The sequence below is a fragment of the Eulemur rufifrons genome, chromosome 21 (assembly GCF_041146395.1).
Source record: "Eulemur rufifrons isolate Redbay chromosome 21, OSU_ERuf_1, whole genome shotgun sequence".
NCBI lineage: Eukaryota > Metazoa > Chordata > Mammalia > Primates > Lemuridae > Eulemur > Eulemur rufifrons.
Window position 1 is genome coordinate 21,296,427 of NC_091003.1, and position 15,998 is coordinate 21,312,424.

The 15,998-nt window shown below is 47.8% G+C and overlaps 1 protein-coding gene across 1 annotated transcript in view; it reads left to right on the forward strand.

Moving 5' to 3' along the window:
• CABIN1 (calcineurin binding protein 1) overlaps positions 1-15,998 on the forward strand; it is a 154,033-nt gene that overhangs the window by 13,550 nt on the left and 124,485 nt on the right. Inside the window, exons 2-8 of the mRNA XM_069497603.1 lie at positions 2,677-2,753; positions 3,307-3,399; positions 5,692-5,805; positions 9,108-9,242; positions 10,531-10,711; positions 14,133-14,262; positions 15,515-15,664. Coding sequence (XP_069353704.1) covers positions 2,751-2,753; positions 3,307-3,399; positions 5,692-5,805; positions 9,108-9,242; positions 10,531-10,711; positions 14,133-14,262; positions 15,515-15,664 — 806 coding nt within the window. The 5' untranslated portion in view covers positions 2,677-2,750. The remainder of the gene's footprint in view (positions 1-2,676; positions 2,754-3,306; positions 3,400-5,691; positions 5,806-9,107; positions 9,243-10,530; positions 10,712-14,132; positions 14,263-15,514; positions 15,665-15,998) is intronic.

Genomic DNA, 15,998 nt, shown 5'->3' on the forward strand with positions numbered 1-15,998 from the left:
AAGGAGAGGGGACAGGGACTCGCTCAGCATGTGGGGCTAGAAACTCCACCTTGGATTTGGAGCTCACTGTTTCCACACCGCCCGCCCCCCCCCCCCCCCCCCCCCGGCCTTTGACTAGCCTGATGATGTAATCAATCAGTCTGTCTCCAGGGGTCATCTCCTGTCATCCCTGAAATCGGACCTACACCCATGGTGGTCCTGGAGACACAGAAGTAGGTGCCTCAGGGGAAGGCACAGGCCTACCCTGCACAATCCTGGTGGTAGCTGGGTGCTTTCCTGCAAGGTGCCACCAAGACAGGGAGCAGGCAAGCTTTCTTCCTTCAGGAGAAGGCCAGTCCTGGGCACAATGGCTGTACTGATGCTCTCCCACCCACACACGTGGACCCTACCACCGCCACGTGGAGACCTGATCCCTCAGCCATCCCTGGGCCCTCCTCTTGTTTTTCCCCACAAGGATTCAGTTAGCATCTGGGAAGACTTGCCACGACCTGGAGCTCTGAGGAAAGTGGGTTGAGAGGCCTGTGGCTAAGGTATGAGTACCACCCTCTGACTTCTCTCCTGCCCCTGTGGGGTGGCTTGGGGGCAGAGACAAGGCCGGTGGATTGGTCATGGTGTGGGTGTGACATGGGCAATCCCAGCTGAGCCTGCTGGTCTCTGGCTAGAGGAGCTCTGAGTCTAGTCAGGCCATTGTCCGCATTTTATACACAAGGACACCGAGGCTGGTAATGGATCAGGGTCTTAGGCATCTCAAGACACAGCTCGGCCACACTCTGAAATCTTCCTGTTGTAAATCCAGTGCCCTTTCAGTTTTCCCTTCTTATAACCCCAGGTCTATATAGGATAGCCAGTTTTTATTAATATAATAAGGTAGTGGTGAAAAAAGTCAACCAGTGAGTAGTTATTAAGTAGTTACTGCATAGTTACTAAGTTATTGCTCTGTAAGTGAAGGCAGCAATTCAATGGAGGCTGTGTGATGCCCAGTGGGATTGGAGGTCTTCTGGGATTCAGCACACAGAGCCTGGTGGCTGAGCAGGAGAGAGGCTGCAAAGTGGGGACTTGAGAGGCACCCCCACTTCTTCTGATCCCCAGTGGGTTCCATGGCTGGCCCCTAGGGCTGTGGGCTTTGCCTACTGAGAGTCTTCAGGGAGTGGCTTGAGCCGCTGGTCTGGCTGTGGGCTGTTGGCCTGCCTGGAGGATTATCAGGGTCTTGCAGAGACTTTATTGGGACAAACGTCTTTGTGCTTTGAAAATACGTTCAACTTTGATCCTAATTGGAAACTCTTTATTGATTGTTAATTACGGTATTTTAAAAAAGTTGTGGTAAAATATACAAACAAAATTTACCATTTTAACCATTTTTTAAGTGAACAGCTAAGTGGTATTAAGTTTACATTCACATTGTGGTGTTACCATCACTATCCATCTCCAGAACTCTTTTCATCTTGTAAGACAGAAATTTTGTACCCATTAAACAGTCACTCCCCATTGTCCCCTCCGCCAGGCCCTGGCAACCACCATTCTACTTTCTGTCCCTATGAATTTGCCTATTCTAGGTTCCTCCTATAAATGGAATCATACAATGTTTGTCTTTTTGGGTCTGGCTTATTTTACTTAGTGTAATGTCTTTGAGGTTCTTCCATGTTAATAGCATGTGTCAGAACTTTATTCCTTTTTATGATTGATAATACTCCTTTGATGGACGTACTTCATTTTCTTTATCCATTCATCAGTTGATGGACATGTGGGTTGTTTCTGCCTTTTGGCTGTTAACAAATAATGTTGCTGGGAACATTCATGAACAAGTTTGGATATGGACATGTTTTCATTTCTCTTGGGTAGAGCCATAGTAGTGGAATTTCTAGGTTACATGCTAGCTCTGTTTAATGTTTTGAGGAACTGCCAGTGTTTTCTGCAAGGGCTGCACCATTTTATATTCCCAGCAACAATGTATGAGGTTCTGACTTCTCCACATCTTGCCAATCTTGTCATCTTTTGCAGCCTTCAGACTGATCTGGCTACCTCTGATTATTTTTTCCCATTATATTTCTAAAACATAGATGAAACATTTCATTCTCCTAAAGCCCACAGCAGCTCCCTGGTGGCTGCAGATAGAGTTTAGGGCTCAGGGCCTCTGTGCTTGGGCCTCGGCTACCTTTTGTCCTCCAAGCACATCACTGCTCCAAGGCCTTGTCTCCTGCTTTCCCCGTCACACCACACTCTCCCTGCCTCTTTGTTTCACTACTGGCTTCCGCTGCAGTGCGTTCCATTCCTCAAGGCTTAATGCAGGGCTTACTCCTTCGCCTTCCTTAATCCCTTTGAATGAATTGTCCTCTGCCCTTAGATGTTGCCTGTGTTTCTCTTTATATTATTCAGCTTTTGTAAAAAATATACTGTTTATAGGCCTGTTAACTCTGCTGAGCAGTGAACCCTGGGGGCAGGAGTTGTTCTCACTCTTGTGCGCCTGGCACCTGGTACCTTGCCCACAATGGTAGATGCCCTGGTGAGGGACCAAGGGGCTCCCTGTGTGGTAGACCACACCGCTGTCCCAAGGCAGTTCTATTCACCAGCCTGTGTACATGGAGCCCAGGGAGGGACTGGACCCCAGTGGGCCCCTGGCACTGTGACATTCCTGGCTCTTTGTGGGCCCTGTCTCAGTCTGTCCTGTTTCCTCCCTAGGAGATCTGTGGCCTGGTGCAACCATTGCCCGTGATAGGAGTGATGCTGCGTGGCAGTGCTGAATCTCTCTGAAGATGGTGAGGACGGATGCCTGCCTATTGTGCTGCTTTCTTTGGTTGCTTTACTCCTAGGGGTGAGGGGCACTTTCCTGGGGGACTCTGAAGGCTCTCATTATGGAGCAGCCTTCTTCCCGGGAGGGCTGTTGGCACATTTGAGGGTGTGAACGCTTGACCGGCAAGTTGAAGTGGCTTGCAGGGCCTTGTCACAGTTGCTGGAAAGGCACAAAGTTAGCATGTTTCCTTGGAATCTGTTATTCCAATACGTGGGTCTTCCATCATGTTGAGCTGTTGCTGAAGTGTCCCCAGCCTCGGTTCCTTTTGCAGTGGACAATATCCAGGAAATGCTCCCTGCACAGATTGGCATGGCCCTCCCCCAACACATCCTAATCCTTTTTTTCCCCCTCAGTGATCATTTGTTGTTTACTCCCAACATTCTGATAGGGCCATAGCATTTCCAGGTAGAACAGATTATATGCTGGGTCAGAACTGTATTCATCTGCCCATGATTGAAGAGATGAGTGACATTTCAGCTGAAAGTAACTCGTCTCTTCCTCCAAACCCCTGTTTCTAGATTCGAATTGCAGCCTTAAATGCCAGCTCCACAGTTGAGGATGATCATGAGGGAAGCTTTAAAAGTCACAAGACCCAGACAAAGGAGGCTCAGGTATGTAATCCAAGGTCTTCCTCTGCAGGTAAACCTTGCTTCTTATTCTCTAGATGGAACCTCATTTTAAATGCTATCAGATATCTCCTTAATGGAATTTTAGGGTAAATTTCTGAAAGATCCCTAGCTCTCCCTCTCATGTTAAAGCTGTTTCACTTAGGAGACAGTCATATTGAAGAGAAATTATATCTATTCTGTCAGTTCCACCCCGGTGCCCACTTTTCCAGCTGGTGCCAGCTTTCCACGCAGCCCGTTCTTTGTGCAGGCCTTGGGCATTGGTGTGCCCAGGGAATGGTAGAGTATTAATGGGAGGTGGTGCTTTGAGGTTCCTTACTGCATTTCCCTCCCTGTACAGTGGGATGAGACCCTTGAGGGGAGCTGCCTTGCCTGGGATCGTGCTCCAGTACAGTGGAGAGCCAGGTCTGACTTCAGCTCCCTGGGCTCTCAGTCACTCCTCTCTACCATGAGGCCTGGCATCTCTTCCATTTCAGCTTTTCTTCTTTCCATCCGTCCGTCTCCACCATGTCCTACCCTACTGTAACAAGGGTGTACTCCTGTCTTTGTTTTTCCTGGAATAAATGTATATTGGCCCTCCCCCTGTCCCCATCCTGCATTTTATGGGGAGAAATCAGGACAGTTCCAGAGCTCTCTCAGAAGTCAGCTGTTCCTGTTCCGCAGAAAATGTCAGTGGCATGCAGCCTGCTCAGTATCCCCGCCCTCCCAGAGGAGATTGTCATCCTCTCAGGCAGTGATCAGGTTAGGGCAGAATGGCTGGTAGAAAGCAATGGAAACCATTCACACTGAACATTTATTTCTTTATTTTCTATTTTTTAGAGATGAGGGGTCTCCCTCTGTCATCCAGGCTGGAGTGCGGTGGCACAATCATAGCTCACTGCAGCCTCGAACTCCTGGGCTCAAGTGATCTTCCTTCCTCCGCCTCCTGAGTAGCTAGGACTATAGGTGCACACCACCACACCAGCTAATTTTTGATTTTTTTTTTTTGTAGAGACAGGGTCTTGTTATGTTGCCCAGGCAAGTCTTGAACTCCTGGCTTCAAGCAATCCTCCCACCTTGGCCTCCCAAAGTGCTTTGATTACGGGTGTGAGCCACTGCAACCGGCCACGCTGAACTTTTTACTCACAACATTTCTGACATCAAATGTTTGGGGTATTTTTTTTTCCCTATACCAACCAGTTCTCCAGCTCTCAGGATAACAACTGGATGTCCTATGATTCAGTTCAGTTAGTGTCAGACTCCACAGGTTAACAGCTCAGTCCCACAAAGACTATTCTCATTTCAGAAGCCAGTTGCAAGTGTTGAGTGCCAGGATACTCACACTTCTCTCCAACTGGGCTACAAAGTTGAGGATTCTTATGCCTCGCCCTTTTTTGTTTTGATAATTTGCCAGAATGGCTCACAGAACTCAGGAAAACGCTTTACTTACATTTATAGATTTATTCCAAAGGATACAAGTCAGGAACAGCCAAACGAAAGAGATGTTTGTGGCAAGGTTCGGGGGAGGGATGTGTGAAGCTTCCATGCCCTCTCCAGGTGCCACCCTCCCAGGACCTCCATGCGTTGTTCACCAACTCAGATGCTTTTGAACCCTGTCCTTTAGGGGTTTTTATGGAGGCTCCATTACGTTGGCATGGTTGATTAAACTGTTGGTGATTAACTCAATCTCCAGCTCCTCTTCCTTCCCTGGAGGTCAGGAGATGGGGGAGCTGAAAGTTCCAAGCCTTTAATCACATGACTTGTTTCTCTGGCAACATTCCCATCCTGAAGCTTTCTAGAGGACTCCAGCTACCTGGCATCGCATTAGCATGAACTCAGGTGTGATTAAGGGGCTCATTATGAATAACAGAAGATGCTCCTATCACCCCATTACTCCGGAAACTCCAAGGGTTTTAGAAGCTCTTGTCAGGAACCAGGGTCAAAGACCAAATATATATATTTCTTATGATGTCACACACACTCTCTAGGATTCTCCGGTTTCTCTGGCTGATGTGGCCACTCTTAGCTTCACCCAGAATGTACCAGCTAGGCTCACACCTTGGCAGTGCTCTCTTGTGTTTTCTTCACTGTCGCTTGGACTCGGTGGTGCTTGCATCGCTCGTGTCTCTTCTCCCTGTGATGAGCTCCTGGCAAGTTGGAGTATTAGGGTTTTTTTCACTCAGAAGGTATAGCTGACAGTTAACATGGCCATGACTGCAGCCCCCCTTATACACATTTTTGGCTTAAAAAAGACAAACCTTTGTGCTGCATGAAAACATCTCTTGTCGTGGTTTGCAGGAAGCAGAGGCTTTTGCCTTGTACCATAAGGCCCTGGATCTGCAGAAACATGACCGGTTTGAGGAGTCTGCCAAAGCCTACCATGAGCTCCTGGAGGCGCGCCTGCTGCGGGAGGTGAGGTGCCAGCAGGCCGGGCGGGGTGCTGTGGGGGTCAGCACGTGGGCTCTGGGACCAGATAGCCTGGGCATTTCTTGGCTGGGTAACCTGAGACACATTATTTCCCCTCTCCCCTTCGTTCCCCCTTGTAGAGTATCTGCCTCACTGAGTTGTTATGAGGCTTGAGTGAATTTAAGTGCTCAGGAAGTGCCACCTGTCATCGTTACTTAATCCTCACAGCCACTCTGCCAAGTAGGTGGAGGTGTTGTCCCCGTTTTACAGATGTGGAAACAGGCTTAGTGAGGTGTTGATGGCTCAAAGCCACCTAAGGAAGTGAAGCATTAGAACCAGGATTGGAGTCCATGGTGTTCTGATGCCTAATGATCCTGTTGGCAGCACATTTTGGTAAATGCCGTTATTTTTTTTTTTGGAGACAGTCTCACTCTGTTGCCTGGGCTAGAGTGCCGTGGCATCAGTCTAGCCCACAGCAACCTGAAACTCTGGGCTCAAGTGATCCCCTTGCCTCCCGAGTAGCTGGGACTACAGGCTTGCACCACCACACCTGGCTAATTTTAACTATTTTTAGTAGAGACGGGGTCTCGCTCTAGCTCAAGCTGGTTTCCAACGCCTGAGCCCAAGCCATCCTCCCGCCTCGGCCTCCCAGAGTGCTAGGATTACAGGCGTGAGCCACTGTGCCTGGCTGGTAAATGCCATTTGAGTGACAGACGAGGAGCTTGGGGAGTTTGTGTAAGCATATCATGGACTTTTGAATACAGTCAGAGAGAAGGGTTGGGGACAGCAAGAATGGTAGAGAGGGGAGAGCAGGGCAGGACCTGGTCCCTGCATGGGGACTGTGCTAGAGTGGTGAGTAAATTAAGCATGGAGTTGGCTGGGTCATGGAAATGTCACCTGGAGGTCTGGGAATTACTTAAACTGACATTGATTTAGGAAGACACCTGTTTCATTAGGAGGAAAGGCTTTTGTGGTCAAGTACCCAACACAGGTGATGTGCATTAAGGAAGCAGACAGACTCCACAGGCGTTTTTCTGGACCGCACGGTCCTTCAGGTGAGCAGTCCTACCTGGCTAGGAAGGCAGACACTTGTGTCTTAAGCCCCACCCCTGGAAGACTTCTGCCACTGATGAGACAGACTGCTAAGTGAGTTCTAATTGTCAACAGAAAGCATCTATTCCTTCTCTCATTTCCTCATATTCCTAATTGCATAGCTTGTCAAGCATCTTTGATTACTGGTTAGAATGACTTGGAATTAGGGTCGTGGGAATTGTGACCTGTCCCCGCCCCCCCCCCCATTAGTATGAATGGAGTGAGGGCCCAGAGAGGGAAAAATAATTTATTCTATGTTTGCTGAACTTTGGTTATGGGCCAGGTGCTAGGCATGTTTCAGGAGTGGGTCTTCCCTCTCAGCCCACGGTAGACTGGGCCTCGGAGAAGTGAACAGGTAGGCATGGCACTGAGCAGGCACTTTAATTACAGAGCACATGCTGGGTGAGCCCAGCACCCAACAGGTGCTAGGCAAGAAGCCTTTGACCTGAGGGCACCGGCCACATGTCAGGCTTGTTGTTGTGGGTACGTGCATCTTTCTCTGTTCAGCAGATTGCTTTCAGCCTCAAAGGTTATTTTAGCACCTCCCCTCATGCTTATAAAACTAAAATATGCTCATTGTATATAATAGAAAAACATAGAAAATATATAGAAAAGTTTCTTTTTACACTCATACACCATTGGTGTACTCATGATTAAACTAAATTATGTTATTACAGTCTCACAGACGATTGGCATAAACAGGCCCTGGACCACAGCTGACTCCTGAGAAGTGTTCAGCCTGGGTGGTGGGCATCCTGGAAGGCTTGTTAGGGCAAGTCTTTCAGGGAGGGTGGGGGGTGGTCCTGAATATCGGTGGTCAGTTAGGTGGAGGTTAGTTAAGAGCTTCCACTGTTAGTGCACATGTATTGCTGACAGTTCAGTCCGTAGTAGACTTGCACAGCCTCTATAAACTTGTTCACATTATTTTTTGAAGAATTATGTACCTGGAAGAGCAAAGGTACCTGGGATCCTGCCCCGGTCAGCTGGTTTTTGCGGACCTTTTTGTGGCATAAGCTGTACAACAGTAAAATATGACTGAATGGGGCTTGATTTGAGCTTTTTGGTCTCTTGATGGAATTCCTTAAGAGCTCCAGGTAGGTAGATTCTTGGATTAGCCAGTGGATGCTTCCTGAGGGTGGCATGTCCTTGGGTCTTGCCTGTTCTAAGCATAAAGATCAATGCGTGGAAGCCATTTGTCCCAGTAAATAGCCTCTTTGTGCCAGTAAAATTTTCCTTTTAGAAATGTTTTACTCTTTGTCCTGTGGTTAGACCAATAGTTTTCTAATCAGTAGTTTGTTTTGTTTTGTTTTTTAAATAAGGTTTTCTTTCTTTTAAATTTTTTTCCTTTCTTTTCTTTTTCTTTCTTTCTTTCTTTTTTTTTTTTTTTGAGATAGGGGCTCTCATCTGTCACCCTGGGTAGAATGTAGTGGCGTCATGATAGCTCACTGCAACCTCAAACTCCTGGGCTCAAGCTATCCTCCTCCTGAGTAGCTGGGACTACAGGCACACACCACCTTACCCGGCTAATTTCTCTATTTTTAGTAGAGAGAGGGTCTCACTCTTGCTCAGACTGGTCTCGAACTCCTGAGTTCAAGCGATCCTCCTGCCTCAGCCTCCCAGAGTGCTAGGATTACAGGTGTGAGCCACCACACTTGGCCTTACTTTAACTTTTTATATTTAGGGTAGGAATTACTGTCCTTAATGTTATAGAAGTCAGACGCTTGACTTTTAGTTAGTAAATTGTCTGTGATCATGTGATGACTTATAGAGTTAGGAGCTCAGCCTCCTGACTCCTAATCTAGGAGTGCCTTGATGAAGCTCCAGGCCCTGCCTGGTGCCTGAGAAAGCCTATTCACACCTTGTCTCCCATCTTTGGACCTGGAGCCTTGGGGTGGTGGTCCCAGCAGTGCTGTAAATGTCACCGTCCAAGCTTGAACCCTCAGGCAAGTGGTGGAGAGGGCTCCTTGTGTCTCTGTTGATGCCCAGATTGCCTGCAAACTACCTCGTGGTGGTCTGGCCTGCCTTCTCTGTCTGATTCGAGCTGGAGGGAGTCTTCTGAGAACATCTGGTGCAGTGCCTTCATTTTCCAGTGGAGGGCAGCACTGGACTGGCTCAAGGGCCTGTGGCAGAGGCCAGCCAGGAAGCCAGGTATCCTTCTGGCTTCTGAGCCTTCAGGGCCTAGATGTCACTTCTGCTCCTGTTTGTTTTGTTCACAGGCAATTTCATCTGGTGATGAGAAAGAGGGGTTGAAACACCCTGGGCTGATACTGAAATATTCTACATATAAGAACCTGGCCCAGCTGGCGGCCCAGCGGGAGGATCTGGAGACAGCCATGGAGTTCTACTTGCAGGTGCAGTTTTGGTTTTGAAAGCTCTTGGTGGAGGAGATGAGGTTGGAGTCTTTTGGTCAAAAAGAAGTTCGTAGTGGTGCATCACTGACCTGTAGTGCCCAAAGCCCTGGTCTGTGGGTAATAACAGTGAGTGTGGACAGGCCCGGAGAGCAGGGCCCGGGGGCAGGGGCCACGCTTGGATGCATACTGTATGTGAATTCTTCCTGTCACTCAGTGCACGTTTCGCTGTGGGTGAGTTATTTAATCTCTTTATGCTCTCAGGTCTATATCAATATAGTGGCAACAATAAAAAGAGGATAGTTGTAAAAATTAAATGAGTTAGTATGCATAAAAGAATGAAGAATAGAGCCTGAAACCTAACACCCAATACACTTCCAGTCATAATAATGTTGCCATTATTTCTATGCCATTATTTCACTGTCTCTGTGGGCCCTAATGTGCCAGGCACCATGTTAACTGCTTCCCATCCACACTCTAATCCTCACGCCCTCTTGTGAGGAAGGTGTCTTTATCCTCACTTCAGTGATGAGGGAATGGAGGCTCAGATCACTCTGCTAATTAGCGTTGGAGCAGGAAGGTGAATTGAGGTCTGTCTTCAGAGCACATAGTCTTTCTTCAATCCTGTAAGACTCCTATATTTTCTTTTCATTCTAGTCCTCCTACTTCTTTTACCTATTAAATATGTAAGGAATACAAATTCTTTTTTTTTTTTTTTTTTTTAAAAGACAGCATCTTGCTCTGTTGCTCAGGTTGGTATACGGTAGCTTGAAAACAGCTCACTGTTAACTCAAACTCCTGGGTTCAGGCGATCTTCCTACCTGAGCCTCCAGAGCAGCAAGGGCTATAGGCATGTGCCACCATGCCTGGCCGAGTTTTAAATTTTTACTTTTTTGTAGAGACCAGGTCTTGCTATATTGCCCAGGCTGGGCTCCATCTCCTGGCCTCAAGTGATCCTCTTGCCTTGGCCTCCCAAAGTGCTGGGGTTACAGGCGTGAGGCACTGTGCCTAGCCACAAATATTTAAATTGACAAAATATATCAAGAAAATGTTTTGAGTTAAATAAATTGGTCCGTGTAACTTTTTATATGTCATTTACTCTGGGTCTTGGAAATGTGTGACTCCAGGAAAGATGAGCTGGCCTTGCTAGGCAGTTATAAGATAGTCCTGCCACTTTTGCCATTTCCCTGGGTAGTTTGAGTGGCTGGCAGTGCTGTGCCCCCTTGTCCCCATGGGGGCCTGCTCAATGAGGGAGCTGACTGTGTACGCCTTCTGCTTGTGCTGCTTCCAGGCAGTGATGCTGGACTCCACGGACGTCAACCTCTGGTATAAAATTGGACATGTGGCCCTGAGACTTGTCCGGGTCCCCTTGGCTCGCCATGCTTTTGAGGAGGGGCTGCGGTGCAATCCTGACCACTGGCCCTGCTTGGACAACCTCATCACAGTCTTGTACACCCTCAGCGATTACACAAGTGAGTCAGGCTTTGATGCTTTATCTCATGTGCGTGGGATTTTGGGGACAGAAGAGGGAGGGGAGCTTGGGTAAGCTGGAAGCGAAAGTTAACATTGAAGGGCTTTGCAAGACTTACAGGACAGATGGAAATGTTTTTACAGCCTTGCTTTATTCTGCTTGTCTTTCTTGATTTATCAGATGCTTTGTAGCAGTAAGTGGCAAATTCTCTGAGTGATTTAACCTTTGACTATCTCATTTCATCCCTGTACTGTTGCATCTAGTGTGTCTTCGTCTGTTTGGGCTACCATAAAAAATACTGTAGACTAGGTGTATTAAACAACAAAAATTTCAGCAGAAATGAGATGATTAGAAGTAAAAACAGAACAAAAATTTATTTCTCCCAATTCTGGAGGCCAGAGAGTCTAAGATCGAGCAATGATGGTGGCAAACACAGGATAGACATTGTTACTCCAACAGGGAGAAATAGGAAAGGAGGAAGGGGTTATGGGTCCCAAACAAGTCCAAAAGTTGGTTAGGTGAATTCTGTGACGTTTTAAGGCTCAGCAATAATTCATTTTGATCTGATGCTCTGCCCTTGAGGCCTACTGAGGTGGCAGCTTCACTCCCACGGTTAGGGGGAGGCAGCCCTACCCTTTCGGCTTGGCAAGGCCCTTCCCCTGTGGCACTGGGTGGGGACATCCTGGCCTATGCAAAGCAGAGAGATGGCCCCACCCTTGAAGGGACCAGCCCTGGGCCCTGGACCTGTGGTGAGAGTGGCAGCCCCGATGATCTCTGTATCACCTTTGAGGTCTTTCTTCCCATTTCCTGAAGGATAGAGCATATTCCCAACCTGCCTTCATTCCCTCCTGTTTTTTCTGTTCCTTTTAGTCCCAGCTGGCAGTATCTCTGCTGGTATAATCCCATCTCTGTTTCTGGCTTCTGCTGAGGTGACTGATTAAATTTGTGGTTTGCACCCATACTAATCTTATTATCAAATGGTTGGTCAGCCACACCCTTAGTGTTCTCAGAACAAGCTCCCTCAATTTTCGCAATATTGATAGAGAATCTGCCAAATCTTTAAGTTCTGGTTTCCTTTTGTTTAAAAAATTCTTCAATTCATTTCTCTCTTCTAGCATTTTACTATAAGCAGTCAGGAGGAACAAGGCCATGCCTTCGACACTTTACTTAGAAATCTTCTCAGCTAAATATACAATTTCATTGCCTATAAGTTCTGCCCTCCATAGAACACTAGAACACTAACACAGTTTGGCCAAATACGTTGCCACTTTATAACAAGGATCGCCTTTTCTCCATTGTCCAATGGCATGTTCCTTATTTCCATTTGAGATCTCAGCAGAATCACCTTTAATGTCCATATTTCTGTCAATACGTGTACATGCCAGAACGTGATTATTTATTCTCTAGGAAGATGGAAGCTTTCTCTACAGCTCTCTTCTTTCTGAGCCCTCACCATCATCACCTTTAACAATCCTTTCATGCCAATATTGCCTTTTTCTATAATAGCACAGCAAAACTCTTCAAGCCTGTATCCATTACCCAGTTCTAAAGCTGTTTCCACATTCTTAGGTGTCTGCTACAATAGCAACACACTTCTTGGTACCAGTTTCTGTCTTAGTTCAAGCTGCTGTAACAAACTACGATGGATTGGGTGGCCTAAACTTCACAATTTATTTCTCAGGCTGCAAAAGCTTTTTTCTTTCCTTTTAAAAGACAAAGAGGAAGAGGGTAGATCATGTGAAGGACAAGGCCTTGCTCACCCTTCCCACCTCCAGTGCTTATTTTCCACAACTACTTTTTAAATCTTTTTGATTGAGGCGAAACATACACAATAAAGTGCACAAGGCTGAGCTTGTCAATTTGTATATGTGAAAGCGCATCAAGGTGGAGAACGTGTGCAGTGCCCCGGAGAGCAGGCTGCTTTGGATCCTTTCCACTCATTGCCACCCCTTAAGGCAACCTTGATTTCTCCCTTCTGTCACCAGAGATAGACGTTACCTGTTGTTGACCTTCCCCTAGGTGGAGGCAGAAGGAGTGTTCTCTTCTCAGCCTGGCTCCCTCTGCTTGTCATCCCGTCTGTGGGTGCACCCACGGAGGGCACAGCAGTCGCTAGGTTTTTTTTTGTTTATCGCTGTGTAGTCTTTTCTGTGCATCCACATAACCGTTCTGTACATGGACATTTGGGTTATTTCCGGATTTGAGCTCTTAGGCATAACACTGCTATGAGCATTCTTGTATATATATCCTTCAGTGAACAGATGCGTTTGTTCTGTAGGTTGCCCCATTTTCACTCCCACCAGCAGAATATGACAGTTCTGTGGCATAGCATTTTGACTCTAACAGTTTTTTTCTTCCAGAGGCTTTTAGTCTCTTCTTGGATGTTCCTCCCATGGTTTGGGTACAACCTTTGGGGTTCACCCTTCCCTCCCCAGCCAACTGGTTTAGTTCTTTCCACCCCTCTCTCATGGTAGGAGAAGTTAGGCTTGGCGTACTTAAGTCCTTTTGCGAAAAATAGGGTTGGAGTACTGTATTAGAGTCACCAGACAAACAAAACCAGTAGGCTGTATATACACATAAAGAAAGAGATTTATTATAAGGAATTGGCTCGTGTGATCTTAGAGGGTGAGAAGTTTCAAGATCTACAAGGCGAGTCGGCAAGCTGCAGACCCAGGAGAGCAATGGTATCGTTCTAGTCCAAGTCTAAAGGACCAAAACCAGGAGAATTGATGGTGTGGTTCTAGTCTGAAGGCTGACAGGCCCAGGAAGACTGATATTTTGGTTCTAGTGAGAAGGCAGGAAAAAGCCAGTGTCCCAGTTCCAAGGCAGTCAGGCAGAAAAATTCCGTCTTGAGGAAGGTCAGCCCTTTTGTTCTATTCAGGCCTTCAACTGGCAGGGTGAGGCCCTGCTCACGTTAGGGAGGACAATCTACTTTACTCATTCTACTCATGTTAATGTCATCCGAAACCTGGATACCCTGCGGCCCAATCAAATTGACACATAAAATAAACCTTACTTAATGAGGCTCCAATGGTGGGACAGAGTGATTTCCAGATTTTCTGAAAGCTATTTTCCAATTAGCCAATAGCCAATAGCTGTGAGCCCTGTCAGTATTTTTGTAGCGGTTCCTAGAAGTGGGACCACTGGGTCAAGCGTCTGTGTGTAATGCCTGTGGTCACCAGAAAGGTTGTACCGTCTGTCCTCTGCCAGCAGCATTTTGTCTGCTCACCTTGCAGACCCCATCCACTCTGGGTACTATGGTTTTCAGAAATCTTCCCTGATTGATTGGTTAAAGTGGTATCTCATTATAGTTTAGTAGGCACGTCCTTGATTCCAGAGTGGGAACATTTTTCTGGTGTTGACTGGCAAGGCCGGGGCTTCCGAGTGCAGTCTCAGAAGTCGTAAAGTATTTCTTTCCCTGCCAGCATGTCTGTACTTCATCTGCAAAGCTCTGGAGAAGGATTGCCGGTACAGCAAAGGGCTGGTCCTCAAGGAGAAGATCTTTGAGGAGCAGCCTTGTCTTCGGAAGGACTCGCTCCGAATGTTCCTCCGATGGTAAGTTCTGCCTCTTCCCTGCTGTGTCTGCATTCCCTGCCTGTGTCGCAGGCGAAGGTCAGGAGTGCACCTCGTTCTCCTCTCGGGTCCTGACCTCTGGTGGATGGAGCCCTGCACTCTGGGGCTTCATGCCCTGCTGCAGCCCCTCATCTGGTGGACTGTCCGTGGTCTGCCTCGTTGACCACCCAATTGTGTCTAATCTCTAAATGCTTGGGGCAGCTTGCTGCCCAGCTTGCCTCCTTGCCTCCTGCCTTTCCCTTTCCAGGGTTTTGTCCCCAATGCTGCCCAAGTTCAGTGTCTCAAACGGGCCTCCGATCATGTGCCACCCCTGTCTTGCCTCCAAAGCCCATGCTCAGTTGCATTGCCCGAGAGGTTTTGGCAGCCTGACTCACTAGGTCCCCCTCCTTGCCCTCTGCTTTTCCCTCCCAGGCTTCTTTTGTTAACACTGTCCTGAGAACCTGGCAAATTCCAGGCCTGGCCCTGTGGTGCGCTGTCCTGTCTCCTCCCCCTGGCACCTGCTGTCTGCCCACTTCTCTACCCGTCACCCCATTGCTCCTCCTCCATGTTCCAACTCCCAGGCTAACTGCCCCTCCCCTCACCCCCCAGCCCAGTCAGCTCCGCCTGCCCTCTGGTATTCCTTGGCCCCTGGCACTTTTTTGCAGGGGATCGTTGACAAATACGTAAAACAGACAAGTCTATAAGTGAGGGTCTCTGTGGTGTAACCCTGCTGGGAGGCAGCAGGGCAGCCTGGGAAGAGGGGCAGGTGTGGCTGGAGCTCCTCAGGCAGAGGTGTGTCTGTGGGAGGGCACCTGGGGCCCCAGAGCCCCCACCCTTAATGTATTTTGGGGTCACCATGGACTCCTATGAGCTTTGCTTGTCTCATGACTTTTTGTCAGTTTGGGCATATGGGAGAGTTAAATTCTCTTAAAATTTTCTAGTAACAATTGAAGGAAAGATTTTATTTTTCTGTGGCTCTTCAGATTTTATTATGATACTGTTAATACACATGAAAACCCTTTTTCTGCCCGGTTTGAATTGTCAAAGGAACAAGGAGTATTAGTCATTTCTAGTGCTCATGGGTATTAAGAATGCTAATTACTGCCCTTTCCAGGCCAGACTCAAGTGGTTATTTTATTTGTGGGAAGAATCAATGCACATTGAGGGTATTAACTTAAATGCATCCCTGTCTGTAAAATTTCAGCCTTGGCTCGTTTGTAACATTGTAATTTCTCCCTTTCTTACACGCTTTTAGTGACATGTCCATTCACGACGTGTCAGTGAGTGCAGCTGAGACGCAGGCCATCATAGACGAGGCCCTGGGGCTGAGGAAAAAGAGGCAAGCGCTGATCGTTCGGGAGAAGGAGCCGGACCTGAAACTGGTGCAGCCCATTCCCTTCTTCACGTAGGTGGTCTGGTGTCTCTGGGAATGCTGGGTCAGCCAGGCCCTGATGTGGGGCACTGCCCTGTGCGGGAGGGAGAGACCGTAAGGCCTGACCCTGGGCCGGTGGTGTGGGGTGCAGGGTGGCCCGTCAGCCGGAGACACACACTTGTTGACTACTGAGAAGCAGGTCATCTCACTCTCTAGCATGCCCAGTGTAAGTCCCTTTTTGCTGTCACCATTCTTGACCCCAGCTACCTGCCACATTCCCGTAAGGCCCCTCTCCGTGTTCCTTACCTAGAGGGGAAAAGAAAACTAACATTTGCCAAGCACTTGCCGGGAGAAACTGGAGCTCAGA